The sequence below is a fragment of the Lissotriton vulgaris genome, chromosome 7, assembly GCF_964263255.1.
Source record: "Lissotriton vulgaris chromosome 7, aLisVul1.2, whole genome shotgun sequence".
NCBI classification, from domain to species: domain Eukaryota; kingdom Metazoa; phylum Chordata; class Amphibia; order Caudata; family Salamandridae; genus Lissotriton; species Lissotriton vulgaris.
Window position 1 is genome coordinate 1,250,090,200 of NC_141695.1, and position 19,424 is coordinate 1,250,109,623.

Below are 19,424 nucleotides of genomic sequence, written 5' to 3' on the forward strand. Positions count from 1 at the left end.
GCACCCTGCGAGTTCTCCTCAAAAATGAGCTATTGGGCAATTTTAAAGAGTTCTCTAAACTCGTAAGCAACTTTAGAAGGGCTGCAAAGATACTCAAACTTGATGAAAGTGTTCTATTCTCCTACTCTCCCACGCAGTTAAAACATGTCCTTAAGGAGGCTTCGTGGGAGTTTTGTTTTCTCTCTGATAAAAAGTCAGTGGGTGACAAAAGGAACGCGGAACCCCTCATCTCTTCCTATAGGTTGAAGCAGCCACAACCCTATGCCCTATGGAATCTACCGCATGGGATACGTAGATTTTGGTTTTTGCTACGCTATGATTTAATTCCACTAAATCTACTGTTATCCAAATGGCATGGCACTTCTGCTTTGTGCAATTTATGTAAACTGAACACCCAGGACTGTATGCATGTATTATTGATTTGTCCTATGCTACGTAACTTGCGCAATCGATGGCTAAAAGTAATTTGTCTCCGCCTTAGCATTGTCACTTTAAAGGATTTTCTTCATGCACTTTATTGCCCTCCGAACGAAATGTTCTGTTCCTATATTTTTAACTTTTTTAAAGGATTTTTAGCTATTTATTAATACAACTGGAGATATTTTGTCTGTCCGGCCTTGCTAGATTAATTTGCTGATGTATATCGATTGCGGATTGAATTTTGTTCTCCAAACTTTTTATTTTATGTGTATTTGCTGTTGTGTATTGTACATGTTTATGTGGCCCTCTTTGAGAGCCAAAACATAATAAATAAATTTGGAATTTGAGGGATTTACATTTATAAAGAGGGATAGGCAGGAATGAGCAAAATAAAAAAGAGGAGAGTTCTATTGGTTTGTATCCAAGCTGCAAACACAATGTTATGTTAATAGTATTTTTAAAGCGCAAACTGTTACCTGAAGGTGTCCTGGTGCTGTCTGCAAACCTCCCAATGAGACATATATATGAGGCCAAGGATTAAATGCCAAATAGCCAGGTTTTTAAGGCTTTCCTGAATGCCAGTAGGTCAGTGCTATTTCTAAGATGGAATGGGAGAACATTCCATGCCTTGGCTGCCCCTGCCAAGAAACTCCTACCTCCCCAGCTGGCTTTTTTGGAGATAGGGATTGTTACTAACTTTGCTCCCACAGAGCAAAGTGGTCTATTGGGGACATACCACTGAAACTGCTGCTTCAGATGAGCTGCACCGATACTCTGAAGGGCTTTGTAAATAGTGCAGAGTGATTTGACCTGCACCCGTTTCTTAACGGGTAGCCAGTGAAGTCTTTTGATATCACCAGAGACAGAGGCAAATTTAGCCGTCCCTATGAGTCTGGCGGCCGCATTCTGTAGGAGTTGCAGTCTATGCAGTAACCGCTCCTGAATATTGATTTATAGGCTGTTACAATAGTTCAGCCTCAACATATTTAGTGTAGTGACTACTGTGCGTTGATTTTCCTTTGGTAAAAACTGTAAGATTTTCTTACATGTTCTAAGAGCAAATGTGGCAGCCGAGACAACTGAATTGACTTGGTCCTCAAAATTGAGTTTGTCATCAATCAGGACTCCCCGGTTTTTTACTTTCCTAGTGGGGATCGGAAGCACGCTTAAAGAATCTGGCCATGAACTTGGGGTCCAGAACTTGAGGTCGTTACCAAACAGAATGACAAGGTTATGACCTGCGAGTGTCGATGGTGTGGTATTGAGGGACTGGCACAGCTGGTGCGGGTAGGGGTGTAGGTGTGAAATCAATGTGTGTCAGAGGTTTTTCTGTGCCAACTTCAGAAGTCAGAGTATTGCTGCTTCAGGCGGCTCACTCTTCACCACATTGGCATTTGGCATTTATTTGTGCAGATAGTTGACTCAATGCTAGCCCCATGCCAGAATCTGCTGTGCCTCTCCAAGCTTTCTGGTACTTGCAGTGTTTAGTGTTCTCTGTGCAAAACGGTTAAAGTCGGTGTGTGCCGGGTGCCATGCGTTGAACCCTCAAGTTGACCAATTTTTTATTGACTTTGTAGTTCCATACTGGAAAACACATAGGAGTCCATACTTTTTGCAGGAGGCAGAGAGCATGGAACGAGCAAGATCAATGGGTGAAAGGGGGTTTACTGTGTCAAGTCTTGGTGGTTTATTTGTAGACTGTGAGAAGTGAGCAAAGCTTTATTTTGCAAAGGTGACTGTCCACACATATTTTCATTCCACATAGGCAGGGTAAATATTTGGGTGAGTTCCTGAGAGGATGGAAGTACGATGGGACAGGAAGTAGGAGGATGAGAGGACACTATGGGATATCCGCACGTCTTAGGATGTTGGAAGCTTTATTTACATATTCAAAGGGACGTGTGCTTGCAAGTGACATCAGCTCTCCATCCACAAGGTCAGCACCAGAGCAAGTGGCTCTAAGGGCCACCTGAGCATCCTGGTGGCAGGTCAAAATAGCGAGGCCATAAATATCGAACTATATCATCTTAAGATTACCGACCACCACTACGAGTCAAAGAACGTATAGATTTATTATTATTTACTACTCATCTATTTAACTTGGGGATATACACCATCACAGTATATACATGGGGAGGTAAGAATAGTCTAATCTTTACTTACCTATGTATTCTTACCTTGATGATATGGTAGTAGCTGATATTCTGAAGTCTATATTTTTTCAGGGTGGTATTAGAAACTTTATGTAATGGTAGTTCTCTATTTTGGTTACCTAGGTCTGATGTACCATGCGATTTTACAGTCAAAAAGGTCAATTTAAACCTGTGTGACCTCAAAATGGCTTTTTAAAATGTATAAAACACAAATTGCGATTCAGTAACATGTTAACGAAGTGTAATTTGGGTTTTAGAATAAATACAGAATCAGTATTTGGAAATGTCATATAAAAGTCGTCCCTTCCATATTCCGATTATTCAGCTTATGTATTAATGTTTTGCGACTGAAATCCAGTTGCCAAACATTATTATTTTACAGCCAAATCAAAATTTATGGTAATCCTTTTGCAAATGGAAAGAGGTCCCCTGGGTACACCTTTGTGAATGCTAACAAAAGCCTTTTCTATGAGCAGGCAGTGGCCCCTTGTGCAACTGCCTGTTTCTAAAAAAAAATCAAACAATTAATAATTTCCTTTTTTAAATGTATGGCATTTTTCTATTAGGAAAACGGGCAGCATTTTAAAAAACAAGTTTACTTTATTTAAAAGCAATAACAGACATGGTGGTCTGCTGACCCCAGCAGGCCAACGTGCCTTTGACTCTAACCAATAGTAAAGGGTCTCAATTTGCGACCTACCTCATGCATATTAATGAGACTGGTTGAATTGGAACACACTATAAATCAGTATTTTGTAAACCAACCAATTAATGCATATGTTGGTTCATAAAATATCAATGCATTCAGTAGAAGTCGGTGTGCAAACTGAACTCACTTCCACCAAATCCATTTAAGTAGATACCTCAGAAGAAATCGCAAATTGCAAATCATTTCTTGATGCAGTTTGCGATTTCCTAATAAGGAATCCAAGTACATCAAGCCCCTAGTTCTGAACTACTATTCTTAAAAAAGGAAAGGTGGCGCATCTCCGGGCCTCTCCACATTACCCATGGCAAAAACATGGCTGCCATCGCGAACAAAAATTATACTGACACTCGCATACAGAGATACAGTGTGCAAAGACCTACAGGTATGCATACAAACACCTGCAGATGTATAGACAAACAGGTACATACAAGTACAGGTGTACAGACACAAAGGCTCAGTTGGAGGTCATACATGCACTGAGATAGATGCACCCTTACAGATGTACCCACACTGAGGGAACAGGATACAGATTGTGACTCTGAGTGTGTACCTAAAAAAGAAAGTTAAACTTGACCTCAAATTAACAATCAACCAAGACATTGTATAACCCTATACCCTGAATGCCTTGTACCAATGAGCCCAATTGCTCTGTTTGACACATTCAGGTGTTTCTAGCTAGTGTCTAGCTCAAAGTGATTCATATGAACTGCTGGAACTCGATATTGGAAATCCACACAACCCGTTAGGCCGAAGAACATGGCCAGTGCTACTATGTTAATTGCCCCAGTCATATTTTACTCTACTACTTCAGTCCCTAGGAGTGCGTACGTCGAGCAATGACGCTGTGACTCTGCGCGTCAATCTGATTGTATGTCTCTGAGATTTATCATCATCTTCAGTATCTATTGACGTCAGGACCCACAAGACAGACTTTTATGTGGTGTGGTTTGCTATAGCTCAACTATCTGTCTATGAGAAACGATACCGCACCCTAACCATCACATTTGACCCTTAGGCCCGGATAGAGGTTGTACTACCTACTGCGGGACCTCGGATTTTAGCCTCACTCTCTGCAATATTTCCGCGGACTGATTGATTCAGGTATTACGACGGTTTGACCAAGACAGATATACCTCTCATGTCTAACCACACCTTTGTACTGTTTTAAGAAAAGATTTTTCATGATTTTGACTCTTGAAAAATAAAAAGGAATAAGGAATATAAAAAGGACTGGGTCCACAACGTCCAAGGCCAGTATTCTGGGTCCACTCTACGATTTTACTCATACACTTTTCCTGCCCTGAGGAAGTTCCTTTTACAGGAACGAAACGCGTTGGCTTTTGTCGAGTTGTTTTTATGAAGAAAAATAAAGAACTTTTTGAAATTAAGTGACCTGTTTGTGACTTCATCCCTGGTGCTGCCTCCACCTTTGCATTGAATTTTGTCTCTGGATTTCCAGTGGGACCGAGCTGCAGCAGGTCCCAGGCTGGGCTGGCACAGGACTTCACTTAAAAAGGGACTTTATGATTGATGTGCTCAGCACAGAGTCAGCTGTAGGTTCCTTTAGTTGTAATATTTTACTCCTGCCTTAGACATAAAAGCTCATTGGATCCTTCTATGGGCTATCTAGCAAACCCAATGTGATTGGATTGTAGGCAAGGACTGGAGTGGCCTCCTTGGTCCTGCTAAGGAGAGTCAAAGAGATAAACAGCCATATTAATTATTTACTCTGTAAAGCTAATCTCAATGGAATGGAAAGAATGAGTGGTTTTGTAATATTTTAAAATGAAATTGGTTTGCACACTGATATTCAATCAACTTGTCAATATGGCATTAGATTGTTAATAGTTTATAATGGAGCAGCACGGCGTGCTCTGGGCACTAATAATTGTTGCGGTCCTGGCACCGGACTGATGGCCCGTTCATCACTATCCCAAAAATGCCAATCTATGAAGTTTCAGTGTCATATTTTGGCCTGCCCACAGAGGGGACAGTTGATTGAGGTTGATTTTCATGTCAACATGCTTGAAAATTGGCTACTGCTGTTTGTTCCAAACTTTTAGCTTGAACTGTTAAAGTTATACTGAATCATGAATTACATAGGACAACCGGCTTCCTTACGGTATTAAAATATAATTATTATCCTACCTTCCAAACCTGTCCTACTGATATGTGTATTTGATACCTGCATAGCATTTCTATTCGGTAGAAGTGTAACATTGTTTTTAGGATATGTTCTGTTTTGTCTTTGTTCAAAGAGGAATATTTTTTAATGTGAATACTATAAGCACCCTGACAAATGGATTCCTCCAAAAATGCACTGAGCCTGGAAAAACGGAATTGAATGTTTTGGAACTCCTCTACCCCGGACGTCACTGTGCTGTGATTTTTTTGAGATATATTCAACAGTGGACGAGGAGGGACAATTAATTATTTATTTAATTTTCCCTCGTGGTCGTCTGTCAAATCCCTCCCAACCCAGCCAAACTGCTTTTACCTGCACGGGCCGCTCCTGTAATGGACCCTCCCATATCTAGACAAAGGAATACTGTTAATGGGACCAGTGCTAAGCTCTGGCTTAGCTTTAAAGTTCTGAAGATGCTGAGCAGCAGCCGGAGCTATCAAACAGTGAATTGCGTTACCTTAACCCAGCAATTTTATAATAGGGCTACAGTAAACTTAACTTTAGAGAAAGTAACAAGAATGTCAGCAGGGGGAGCCTCATATGGATGCACAACGCAACCAATGTATTTAGCGATGGTGTCAATTTATCAGTGGAGACCATCCACACGTAAGGTTTCACTTTTCTAAATGAAAAAATTATAAATTATCAGTAAGATCCTGCGATGAAACTCCCCTTGGAAAACAGTGGGATGGATCAAGAAATGAGAACTCTAAATTGAATAAAATGTGAGTGTGTCCTGTTTTTTGCTTCATCGATTGCTCCCCAATAATTCCTTTTTGCTGCTAGGATGGCAGCCTTATGCTGTTTGAGGAGTAGGCGAGAAGCAATGTTTATGCTAATTAGAGCCGGTCCTATTGTTGGTCTCTGTTGTTTTAGGGTAAATCCAAGGGAGAACAAGGATCTGAATGTGTGTGATTTGTCTGCTTGCCCAGAGCTTCGAAGTCACATTCATAGCAGTTTTGTAGAAGTAAGAGGTTCATCACAATCAAAGTTGAGATCCTACAGCTAAACTATTAGGAACAAGAGTAGCCTTGAGTTAGGCTTGGGGTAAAGCCGGGTGTGCAGCAAGTCCTGCTTGGGAGGGTAGCCATGATTTAGAGCTCCACACATTGTACAGGACCATTCTAATGGTGGAGATTTGGTAATGGGAAGTGGAGGCTCTGTCGTGGCTCATTCCATGTCCGCTGGGACGATGATCTGATATGGCCCATATTGTGGACGAGGACTTTGTTAAGGTCTTTTTTTCACTGAGTTCTGCAGTCATAACTAATACTTTAATGATGTAGAGCCTGAGCATGGCCCTTACTTTGACAACAGGAGGGAAAGCGAAGATGGTGGGAGCACCATTACGTCCCATATTTTGCTTCAGTGGCTGTTTATATTGTAGTGTAGTTTGGGTGTCTCTAATGGATGGCCATACTTGGTGTGGGGGAGAAAATCTCTATTTGTCCCACTTTTGGTACAAGGTCTCTGTGCTCTTTGTTGTTAAGGCACTTGTGTTGCCTGTCAGGGCTCTGCTTTGATCTATTTTTTGGTTTTCTGGTTCTGTTATGGACCACACTTTGCTGGGTCATTTTGTGGTCCCTTCTTTGGTTGGGGTATTCTGTTATGGTTCCTTTTTCGTTTGGCGGTTCTGATCACACCCCAATGTTCCTTGGAGGAGAATATTTAATAGACTAAACGTTGCTCCGTTATGGACTTTATTATGAATGGGGTTCTGTTATAGTCTACACTTTGGTTGGGAGCTCTGTTATGTATGATCTGAACTTTGTTTGGGGTGAGGGATAGGCTATGGTTCATACCTCGGTTGAAGGTCTTCATGGTCCATTCTTTAGCTGAGACTGTGGTATGGTACTCATTTATGTGCAGGGCTCCCATCATTTGATTGAGGAGTTTTGCTGTTGTCCCTACTCTCTTTAGGGGAACTAATGGTATATCCACTGCCTCCAACTGGCATTTCTATGGCGTAACTATGCATTGAAGCATTATGACAACCAACTTCACGTCTCCTCCGACAGAACGAGTATGAAACACACAAAGATGGGGCATTTCTCCTTTACCATTGGCATCACTGGGAATTTACTTACTGGGGGTGTAATTTGTAGAGTGTCCCATCCACTCCTACAGTGACCGAGAGGTGGTCAAGGCAACGGTTCTGTCGTATTTTCTCCACCACTGCTGCAATCCCAGCACCGCACAGCCTGGCTGCCCTCTGCGAGATGACCTGGCAGACTTCCTTCACAATGATGCTGTCATCACAGGTACTCTGTAGGCCCAGGTCCGTCAGGATGGCACGCACCTGTAGAAGGGCCAGGCTGTCCCTGCATGGAGAGAGATTAGCTAGACCATGCACGAACACTAAAACATCCTGTCACACACGCAAGCGACTCTTTCACCCCTCCCGACAAGTATCCGTTCAAAAGCAACTACAGTCTCAATTCAAGCATTCAACAAATCAGTAACTGTAGATTGATTACTCTCCCCTTCTGGTATCTACTACAGTAGTATGGACACACCTTCTCAACAGATGTCAACTTTTCAGAATGGGAAGGAGTTTTTTTGCATAAGTACCACCAGTAAGAATGCTGACCAATCAAAGCCTGCTCAGCACTGATGTTTTCAGTGCTAAAAAAGCTATTTGTATTGGTTCCATCTGTATCAGAGAGAAGAATATTTTTAATAGCCACGCATCCTAAATTTGATCAGGCACCCCCATTCTGGTAATTCACATTTTCTGAGGCTGCATATCAAGCCTTTTTCATTTCAAACCAGGGCAATCTTGCATCATGTCAACAGGTTCCTACACGCCCTAAAGGTGCCGCCACTTAGGGACGCAGTTATCATAAGAGCAGCAAGTGCTGCTTCAAGCACAACTCTGCCAATACTAACCCAAGCCTCCCTGTCCCCTTTCCTGCCTTGATGCCTAAAAAAACAAGCATTTGCAATGCAATAGGTCTCGCATTAGGAACGTTTGAGCTATTGGTATTGTAAATGACAAATTTTTTATTTATGTTTTGTTTTTGAAAATAGCTAAATGAATAGCTTTGTCATTAACAATGCCAATAGTTATAACTTTCGCAAATGTGACACCTATAGCATTTGTAATGCAATATGTGTTGTATTTACATGACTTACATCAAAAGCCATGGGAGTTACGTTGGAACCCCCACGCAACACCCAACAACCATTCTAATAATATTTCGTTAGAAATTACAAGTGGTCTTTTAGTGAGTAGTGAGTGGGTGTGTGTCTACGTGTGTGGGTATGCTTGGGCACGCCTGTGTGCATGTGCAGGTGCATTTAATGAGTCTTCTTTGGTGTGCCTACTGAATGGTATGTGTATTTTTGTCTTTGTTAGTTTGGTATAGTTGTTTTTTGTCTGTGCATCTGTATTTTTGTGTGTCTATTTCAGCATGCGTTTCTGTGAGTGTTCGTCTATATGCATGTTTCTGCATTGCTGCAAGTGTACGTGTCCGCATGCCTGGGGTGTGTACCTGTGTTGGTGTCTACATCAGTGTGTGTGTGTAAACGTGTGCACATGTGCATGTGTGTAAGTGTGTGTGTGTGTGCACGTGTCCGTGTCTCTCTATAAATCACAGGTATCTGTGCTAGTACGAGTGTGTATACTGTGTTTTAGAGGGCAGGGGCACGGAATGCCCTTGAGAAACTGAAACTTATTATTCCCTCCAGTCCCATCAGGTTGTTATTAGAACCAATGTCATCCACTAAAAAAAAACACAGATAGCAATTAGTCTGTTTTTCCAAAATAAGCCTGAATGAACATTGCCAGCAGGTGCAGGTAGTTCAAACAATAAGGTACCTGACAAGAGCCAGCTCTTTCAGTCGGCTTTCACGGAGGCTGTGTGTAAACAGAGGTCTGTTAATCCCGGTGTTTGGGGTCTGATCCTACCATCCCCTGGCAACTAATTTGCGTTTGTCTGTAGGGTGAGGTCAAGGCTTGCTTGTGCAAGGTCAAGCTGCATGGGAGACAGCACATCCTTCGGGATCACAAAAGTTGTGAAGCCTGGCGTTATAATGATTTGTTTATGAAAGTGTCAGTGCTTCCGGGTTAGAAAACACTGATGTGCAATGTCCTACTAAGGTTCAACTTTGTCCTTTCATATCTTCATCGGGGCATTAGTTGGTTCGGTGCCCTAAGTACGCTGCCATCTGCATTTTCTCTTTGCCGGGACCCAGGCCAGGCAGGCAAGGCTTCCCAGGGAGAGGCTACTGGGATATACGAGTGGGAGTTTCAGGAGCGAGTCCCACGGCAGGGGCTCCTAGTTGGGTGCGGAGAAGGCGAGACGGGGACGCCGGAGGCAGCAGACTAGCATCGGTCGCGGTGGAGGGGGGCTCTCAGCGCCTGCGGGCTGTCACAGCTACGATTAGTGCCTCTGGGCTGTCAAAGTGGCAATCGGAGAACTGACTGCCCGAGCCGCCCACTCACCGGTCAGCAGCAGATGAGAGGAACAAGCCTGAATCGACTCTCCCACAACTTAAAGTATTTCCTTCCACAGCTCGCTACTCAGAATGGCCAACGTAAAGCGAACCATCCTCCCAATTCGGACCTGCGCCAGCGGATCCCGTTACTTTCGGACAGACCTGCTCCCAATGATGAAGCGTAAGATGCATATTGGCGACCTGTCAAGGGCGGACGGGGAGACTTAGAGTCAAGCACGATATTGGTACCGCTCTCCAGTGACAGCGCCCCCGTAGACCTGTGCCTCCCTTATCGCCGTCTCAGTCTCGCTCTCAATGCTAATGACAGTCCCGCTCAAGTGTCCCGCCCTCCCCAGCATTCATCTCCAGGTAACCCCCCTCCCTCTTCTATCGGTTGTCCCTCTGCGCTCGAGAGAGTAACTCTCATATAGGTGGTGTACGTGGCTCTATGTGGGTATTTTGAGGTTAAAGGGTATGTAGAATGTATTTCAAATTCAACTGATCAGTATGGACATGGACTTCCGAATATCATTTACAATAAAATAAAAAAACAAGGCGGAAGAGACGCGAGACGCCAGCGGCCACTTGCGTGCACATCTCCTGTCCTAGTAGTGATCGGGAGGGTGCCGCCGCGCTGACCGCTGTGACCCGGAAGCTCTTGGCCGGCCGGCCAATCCGCTCGCGTCCAACCGGAAGTCCCGCCTCCTGAGGTCCGTGAGAAGAAGGCCTGCCGGCGCATGGAGCGCCCTGCCGGTCCTGGGTAGCCCGGGTCCCCAGGAGGGGGCCGGGGAGAAGGAGGAGTGTGGCGCCTGTTGCGGGGCTCCTCTGACCTCAGGGAGCCCCGATCCAGAAGAGGAGACGCGCCGTGAGGAGCGGAGCGCAAGAGGAGCCCCGCCGGAAGAGCGCAGCCGGTGAGTGGGGCCCAGGGCTGATGTGAAGTCCGTGCCTGCCTGTGTGTATGCCTGTGGGGGAGGGGGGGGAGTGTGTGCGCGTGTGCGTGTGTGCGCGAGGGAATGTGTGTGCGCATGCGTGACTGTGTGTGATTGAGAGAGAATGCGAGGCAGGGGATACTGTGCCGTGTGCCTGTATGTGTGCCGTGTGCCTGCGTGTGCATGCGCGCGCCTGTGTGTGTGTGTGCGTGCATGCAGAGGGGTGGGGGCTGCCTGTGTCTGTGTGTGAGCAAGGGCTGTGTGTTACTCCGCGCAAGCGCAGCTCAGACGCGCGCTCCCGAGGGGAAATCTGACAATGTCAAAGCGCGCGTCTGATTGCTGTCCACATTCCTAAATACGGATAACATTAGGTCTGAAGCAGACACCATCAATGCTCACGCATTGAGAGTTAGGTCTGCTCAACCTAAAAACTGCAGCACAGATCTGGCCTAGAGTGGTCACCATTGGTGCAGGTCTCACTACCATGATTGTGCCACCAAGGGGTAAAATAATTCATGGCATGGTTCTGAATTGAACAATTCACAAACAAGTTTTAATACTCAGCAAAATCAGTGTATGCGATGAATGCCTTTTATCCTAATGAAACATGTGACCAACACACTCTTATATTGTAAGATAATCTTTATTCGGAATCAGTTTCCAATACTGTGTTAAAACATGGAAGAAACACACAAGGTCAATGCGTCAGCGCTGTGGATCCCTCCCAACAGTGGTGGTCAGACATACTGCATTGGTCGCGTGCTGCTGAGAGGAAGTTTCCTTCCCTGACCCTCTGTGGCAATTGGTTATGGTTTACCGGACCAGTGGCCATCCCCATGTGGACTCTACAGCACCCACTGTGATGTCTTGATGAAACTTACCCGTTAGAATACACATAGCAGATATGTCGAATGCAGGCCTTAGGGACTGCTGACTATTGTTCACATCAGGGCCGGACTGGCAGTAGCAAGCATTGGGCATTTCCCGGGAGGCTGGAAGGGTGGGGCCGGTTTTGCAGCAGTCGGGACCGTTTTTTGTTACTAGCAGCGGTTTTGCAGAAGTGCTGCAATATCAACCCCCAGTACCAAAAGTAGCAGTGCTTCACAGTTGCACCACTCCCTCTTTCCCCCCCACACCCCCTCACCCCCATGGGGCTGGTCCTACAAAATTGCAATGGCTGATTCGGGCTCCCAGTCCAGCCCTTGTTCACATAATGTTTACCCTTCTACTTGCCCTGCTATAGGTTGCACAGTAGCACCCTGGAGTGAGTATATTCTTTTATTATTTATCACCCGCGAACACCACCCTGTGTGTCACCACATGATAGGCCCAGCGTACATTAGTACATCCAGGAAAGTGGCCTTCTCAACTATCCATTTTACATATAATCCAGACACAGCATAATTGACCACATAACACCCATCCTAATCTAATTATGAATTATTGCAGATGTTCCTACATCCATCATGTCCTGATGAAACCCCTGTATCTCTTGGGGGTAGAAAGGCCCCCAACAGCATAAGATAGCATACACACTACATAATAGCAAAGGACTATTACTAATCAATGAATTTGGTTTGTTATGAACACACAAGACTTCCATCCCAATTACTTCTGCTTTAGCAATTCTTGGTTGTGGTTTCTTTCTTCTCACTGGGAACCGCACTTGTATGTTTCTTCGATGTTTTAATAATGAGAACTGGATAAAGATTATCCGAATAATGTAAGGAGAATGTTGGGTTCAAAAACATACAATTATTTTGCTGAGTTTAGAAAGTTGGTAATGAATGATACCAATGAGAACCACTGTTCATGTATAATTGCTGGTTCCCATAGTTCCCATGGGTCTAAGGGTTGCTCTTGTCTCATAAATAAGATCAGAGAGATAAAATTACCGCCACTCCCTGTTGCTCTGTTAGTGGCTCTGCCAGGCCTGCACATCAGAGAGAAGCCTCTCTCCTGGACTCTCTTCAGTTCCCCCATCTGCTGCTACATGTCCACATACATACTAGGAGCACCAAGTGCTCTCTTCCCTTTCCTGCAATATGGAGGGCATTCAAATTCTTGGCATGCGTTATACCCCTGGTATTAAGCCGAGTTTACAGAATCACTACGGTGTGCCTCTGGTTACCTGTGAAACCACAAACTCATTCTCAAGTCCCACTTTACCTGGAGATGCTTTTGCCTGCACATAGGGGGCCTTATTTGCAAGATTTTGGGCCATATGTATCATAGTTCCATTTTGCGATTCCTAAATAGCGATTTTTAAGGAATCGCTATTTAGGAATCGCAAAACGGTATGTATGAAGAAATTCGCTTTTTTGTAGCGATTCCTTAATCTTCCTTAATTGTGAATTCGCATTTTGCGAATTCGCAATTAAGGAATAATTTCCAATGCATTCCTATGGGCCAGGAGGCCCATAGGAATGATTTCCAAATAATTCTCAAATTGCGAATTCGCAATTTGCTAATCGCAATTTGTGAATTATTGCAAGGGTGCAGGGGTGTCTCAAGGGCACCCTGCTGCACCCCTGTAAATTACATGAGTGTGCATATGGCGCACATACATGCCCAATGGGCATGTATGTGCATCATATGCCACCCTCACAAATGCACAATTGTGCATGTTTACAAGAAATCGCAAATTAGAACCAACTACAAGTTGGTGGTAATTTGCGATTTCTAAACCTGAAATTGCAAGTCTAAAAAGCTTCATACATAGCAGTTAAGGAATCGCAAAATTGCGATTCCTTAAATGCTTAGGAAAAATAAGGAATCGCAATTTTTTGCGATTCCTTATTTTGCAAATTGTTCATACATTCCATAATCGGTAAAAAGGCCGTTTGCGATTCACTAAGGCTGAAATTCTGCGAATTTCGGCCTTAACGAATCGCAAAAGGCTTGATACATATGGCCTTGAGTCACAGAGCTGTACAGCAGGCCTTCATACTGCTCTGCCCAGGCAAATGAAAAGGGCAGATACAGTACATTCCTGTCCTTTTGCCCTTCGCTGGGGCACAATGGGCTGCCGTACACCAACGCAAGCACCTTTGCACCATGGTGCAAGGGTGCCTGCATTGCAGGGATGATTTTACAGCACATAGAAAACGAGGAGAAATAAAGGTATTTCACCTCTTTGCGCCTCCCTTTTGCCTCCCCTGAAAGGTATACATTTTTGGTGCTGCCTCAGAGTTATGATTCCTCGGAAATCTGGGCAGTGTCAAAAAGATGTCTTTTTGACACTGCCCAGATTTCAGTGTTGTTGGGAATGCCCACAGCAACACCCATTGCATGCCCCTTTAACGCAGAAAACAACATTAAAGGGAACAATATTTAAACAGCCACATTAAGCTACACAAAGTGGCTTAGTGCTGCCTGGTAAATATGGAGCAGGCCTCTGCGCTACCGGAGCGTCGCAAAAAGTGATGCTGCAGTGGTGCAGGCTCATTGTAAATGAGGCCCTTTGTGTGGTTGGGGGTGGGGAGGCAGGAGTAGGGGCGAGTGGGCAGCAGTTGTCTCTCCTGCAGTGTGCAGCATTCAGCTGGCTAGGGAAGACCCCTCCCTCCTCAAGTTTCTTGGTACTGTGGTCTTTGTGCATGATGGTGTGTGCTAGCGACAATACACAGACACCGCTGCAATCCGTAGCTTCTTCATTTAATTTGCCTTTCTGTTTCTGAGTAATGGTCTGCACTGGTAGACATTGCATTCATTAACAAGAGTCCATTTATTACTAAGTCATCAACTAAAGCCCAGATATCCTACCATTCATGACCACTGTAGCATGAAAAATCAGGAGAGTTGCATTGTGACAATGGTAAAATGTTGACAGTAACAGATTTAGCAAGAGCCACAAACCAATGATGTCACTGGCTGAGCCTTGCGTGAGATTTATAATCGAATAAAACACTTGAGTATCAATTTCAAAGCAAAGACAACCCCAGGAAAAGGCACATAAGAAATGTCATTTTAGGCAATTATACATGTTCTAATCTTCCCTTGTTTGCATCAGGTTTCCTTTCTTGTTCAGATCTCATGCAAACCCATGCCCTTTCATTTTAGTAGATCCGACTTTGCTTTAAAATCTATGGCGGTTTGCACTGTTACCGCCCTGTTACTTCGCCTTTTCATGTTTTCAGATGGGGTGGCTCTCTGTAGTGCAAAGGGATTATGGGGAAGGACCTGAGTCAAACTTTCAGTGCAAGAATGTGTTAGCACCCAAGTTCATGAGTGATGCCGGTTGCGCCGCTTTGCACTGCCAAGTGCCGCCATGCCTCACACAACCATACATGCAAACATATAGCAATGCTGAGTCTTAAGCCGCAGGGGTTTACAAAGTATCAATCAAGACATATATCCATAGATGTGAGGGTAAATCACACAAACAAAAGAACAGTTGGCACAACCTAAGCCCCAATTCAGATGAAGATGGTAGCAGAGATTCCACCAAAAACCAGCAGATCCCAAAAGATCCAACAATAAGCTAGATACATAATGGATGGTCTGGAACCTGAAAACAATAAAATAGGTTCAATAACAAGCTTCTAATCACCATATCATTGCCAGGTCCAGACATCCAGACACCCTCAGCGCCAGTCTATCACTGGTGTGTGATCCCAAACACACTTAGAGCATCTGCATCAATCTGCAGTTGAGAGACCCTCACTGCTGAGCTCCACATATCTAGCTCTCATATCTGGTAACCTCCTACTTTGTAAAAATGGCCAATAACCAAGGAGTGAATTATATTTACCACAATGGCGACTCACCTTTCGATCTCCGATAGGAACTTGGTTTGGAAGATGTCCCTTGTGTTGAGTCGCTCAGAGATTCGGCCACGGAACAGGATGCCTTTCTTGGTTAAATCTAGGAGGATCTTACGGACAATTTCACCCAAGTACATGCCACTGATCATCTTCTCGTACCTGCAACCACAGGGAGAAGGGGAGATTATAGTGGGAGAGACAGAGAGAGAGAGAGAGAGCGATATAGAGAAAGTGAAAAAGAGAGAGAGAGACACCTCTAGGTTAATGTGACCTATCATCAAGATACTTCTTTGCTCCAGTCATACCCTTCATCGATCCACATGTAAATCTGGAGTTAGCGGCAAGGTTCTTACCACCCAAGTCATGGTGGTGTCTCTTCTTTCCTTGGGTTGTTCCACTGCCCCCTAGTGGCAGACCCTGCAGACCATGTAGCATAGCTGGTGTTACTTTAGGCTGTCGATCTGGGATGGACTTCACAGAACTTTTGCCACAAAGGATGACATAATAACTATTCCTTTGCCGTTCGTTGATGAACTCCTCAGAGGAGGTCCCTGACTGAACCTATAACGCCAATTCTCAAGAATGTATATATATATATATATATATATATATTCACTGAAAAAACCATAGGTTATAGACCATATATAGTTAGAAATTAGCATTTACAAAACCTTGAAAATTCACTGAAAAAACCATGGGTTATAGACCATATATAGTTAGGAATTAGCATTTACAAAACCTTATTTTACTTCACACAAAACCATTGAAATTCCATATAAAGTTAGTTGCACTAACTATATATCGCGCACCCGCAATCCACTGCTGATGATGTCACATATTACATCATTCATGACATGGTCAGTGACATCACTGATGACATCACTGATGACAACTCAAATGACATCACTGATGACATTATCCAATGACTGTATGTTTCTGTAAAGTTAAAATATGTCTTACATATTGAAGAATGAGTGGATGTATAAGTGTCTGGATGAAGAATTTAGTAGGTGCATGACTGACTGTATGAGAGAGTGATTAAATGTGTCTCACTGAGTGCATGGGTTAGTGACTAAACTGTCTTAATTTGTGCATCATTATGTCTGTTGTTCTGTAAACTGCTGAATGTGTTAATCAGTAGCTATATGAGTAACTATATAGGATATTCATTGGTTGCCCAAGTATTTGTATGGGAGACTGAGTATGTGTGTGAGTGGCTGGGAGGTGTATGACTCTGTGCATAGATGTGTGAGCAGTTGATTCACTAGATGTATGGGTTCAAAAGTGCATGTGGAAACAGCTGCATGGGCAGTTGACTGTGTGCATGAGTGTATTGGTGAGTGAATGGATATCTCAGTGCAACATGTCAACGTAAGTACATATGTAAAACACAGTACATGTGAGAGTTGACATATATAAATAACTGTGCATAAGAGCCAGTGAATGTGTGAGTGGCTGTATGGATCATTGTGAACTTGTATCAGGGATTGTATAGGAGAGTAAATATGTGTTAGAATATGTTTGAATTAGAAAGGTGTGTATAACTGTATAGTTGAGGAAATGAAGGTGTGATTGATTCTTTGCATGACTGACTAGATATATGAGTAACTCCATGGATGAGTGACAATCTGTGAGTGTCTGTTTACACTGATTGTATCTAAGGTTATATTAGAGTCTGAAGAGGTTCATCGTATTATCACATGAATGATATTATTAGTGATGTTGTCAGTGATGTCATTTGAGTTGTCATCAGTGATGTCATCAGTGATGTCACTGACCATGTCATGAATGATGTAATATGTGACATCATCAGCAGTGGATTGCGGGTGCGCGATATATAGTTAGTGCAACTAACTATATATGGAATTTCAATGGTTTTGTGTGAGTAAAATAAGGTTTTGTAAATGCTAATTCCTAACTATATATGGTCTATAACCCATGGTTTTTTCAGTGAATTTTCAAGGTTTTGTAAATGCTAATTCCTAACTATATATGGTCTATAACCTATGGTTTTTTCAGTGAATTTCAATGGTTTTTTAATAGCAAATATCAAAAACTTTAAAATGTCAAGTACGTGGTAGGTAAAAACATTTTCGTGTCTATGCACGCTGATGTGCTTTGAACGCTGCCCCTCCCCTCCCTCCCCCCCTCTTTTCTTTTAGGAGTATTCTCTCTTTGCAGATAGTGAAGGGTAGGTAACGCAGGCCTTTGCCCCCGTTGTAATCCGTCGTGCCTGCTTCCCTATCCATTTGATTTATTGTTATCCAAGCATTTACTGTTTTAGAATTGGTTCTTTTTGGTTCATTCTCTATTTACAAACAAGCACAGAGTCGCAATACTCTGTTTAGTCTTTGCAGATAGTGAAAAGTCATTAGAAACAACAAAAAGAAACAAGCAAAATCAGTAGGCCAGTAATGGGATCTCTTTTTGACCTCGCTAAAATAGAAACATTAGGAACAACCCCTCATGAGAAATATGAAACTAGTGAGAGGAACTGAGCTCGACGCCATGATGGCTGCAAGACAGCTCGGCTCCTCCGCACACCCCGCCCAAAACAACGACAAACACTATGCAAATATTATAAATATATACAACACACCAGCAAAGTAACAGGGTAAAACGTTTTATTAAATAACTATTTACATGGCAGCCTGCTGCAACATCGATCCAAATGCATGCCGCCGTTGCCGGGATTTCTCCCCGACTACTCTGCGGCCTACGAGATGGAGAGGCCGAGGCGTTGACTAAGCGGGGCCTCCAGCCACAACCACAGCGCCAACGATCGCTGCTAACAGCCACTGATCAGAAGAACCGCTGCCTGCGATGCTTCCCTGAGCCGCTTGACGGAGGCCCCCGAGGGGCGGTGTGGTGGCGCGGACTCGGAGGGGGCGCTTGACTCCTGCCCCCTCCCCAAGTCTTGTTGCCCTGGTGTGGCCTGAGATCGCCCCCGACATAGGCGGTCGGCTCCCGGGGTCAGGCGGAACTTGTTGCCTTTTGGTGACTCTTCCATTCTGGACCTTGTCCCACAATCCGTTTGACCTGAAGACACGTCCTACAGTGCCCTGGTCCAACCATCACATATACCAGCGCCAGGACACGGCGTGGGGTGCACTGAAAGGGAGAGGAGGCGCAAACGAGCCTCCCCCACCTCCCCAGGTGGAGGTTTATCAGCTACACCCCGGCGCTTCACTCGGCCACCTGAGTTGCGCCCGCTCCTGCGGCACAGGGCCTCGCTCGGCCAGCTGAATTGCGCCTGCTCTTGTTATTGCAGCGTCTCACCCTCCATCCGAATGAATTGCACCCACTCTTGCAGTACAGCGAGAGGCGGCTGCCACGGAGTTCAGGAAATGGCGGTCGACTCCACAGACTTGGGCCTGGCCTGCAAGGATGGCTCTGGGCAACCCTGGAACTCAGACGCTTGACTGCTAGGGCATGGGCCCCTTTCCCAAAAGCGTCCCCTCAGCCTTGAAGATTCTACAAGAGTCACCGGGGCCCCCGACTCCCGCAGACTTACGGTGGGGAGCGACTGCCATGATTGCTTGCGGAATGGCCACAACGGAGTCACGAGATGGTGGTGCTCTCATGCTGACGCCAGCTTCAGTCTGAAACATCCAGAAACACTGTAGACTACCAATTCGATCAGTTCCGGTGGAGCCCCAACGTGACCCGGTAGAGAAGAACTTGCCCTCCCCTCTTTGACTGATGGTTCTTGTTGCCTGTCCCTTCTGTCATATGACGCGCCGCGTTAGCGCACCCGGAAGTGCTCCTGTGCGCGAGGCGCGAAAAGCAGCTACCCGGAAGCGATCCGGGGCGCGGCGCGAAGCG

General features: G+C 44.6%; 1 protein-coding gene across 1 annotated transcript in view; it reads right to left on the bottom strand.

The window, feature by feature from the left end:
• The window catches only part of HK3 (hexokinase 3), a 330,397-nt gene that overhangs the window by 13,035 nt on the left and 297,938 nt on the right, over positions 1 to 19,424 (bottom strand). Inside the window, exons 17-18 of the mRNA XM_086931767.1 lie at positions 15,603 to 15,758; positions 7,555 to 7,788 (exon numbers count right to left, since the gene is read on the bottom strand). Coding sequence (XP_086787893.1) covers positions 7,555 to 7,788; positions 15,603 to 15,758 — 390 coding nt within the window. The remainder of the gene's footprint in view (positions 1 to 7,554; positions 7,789 to 15,602; positions 15,759 to 19,424) is intronic.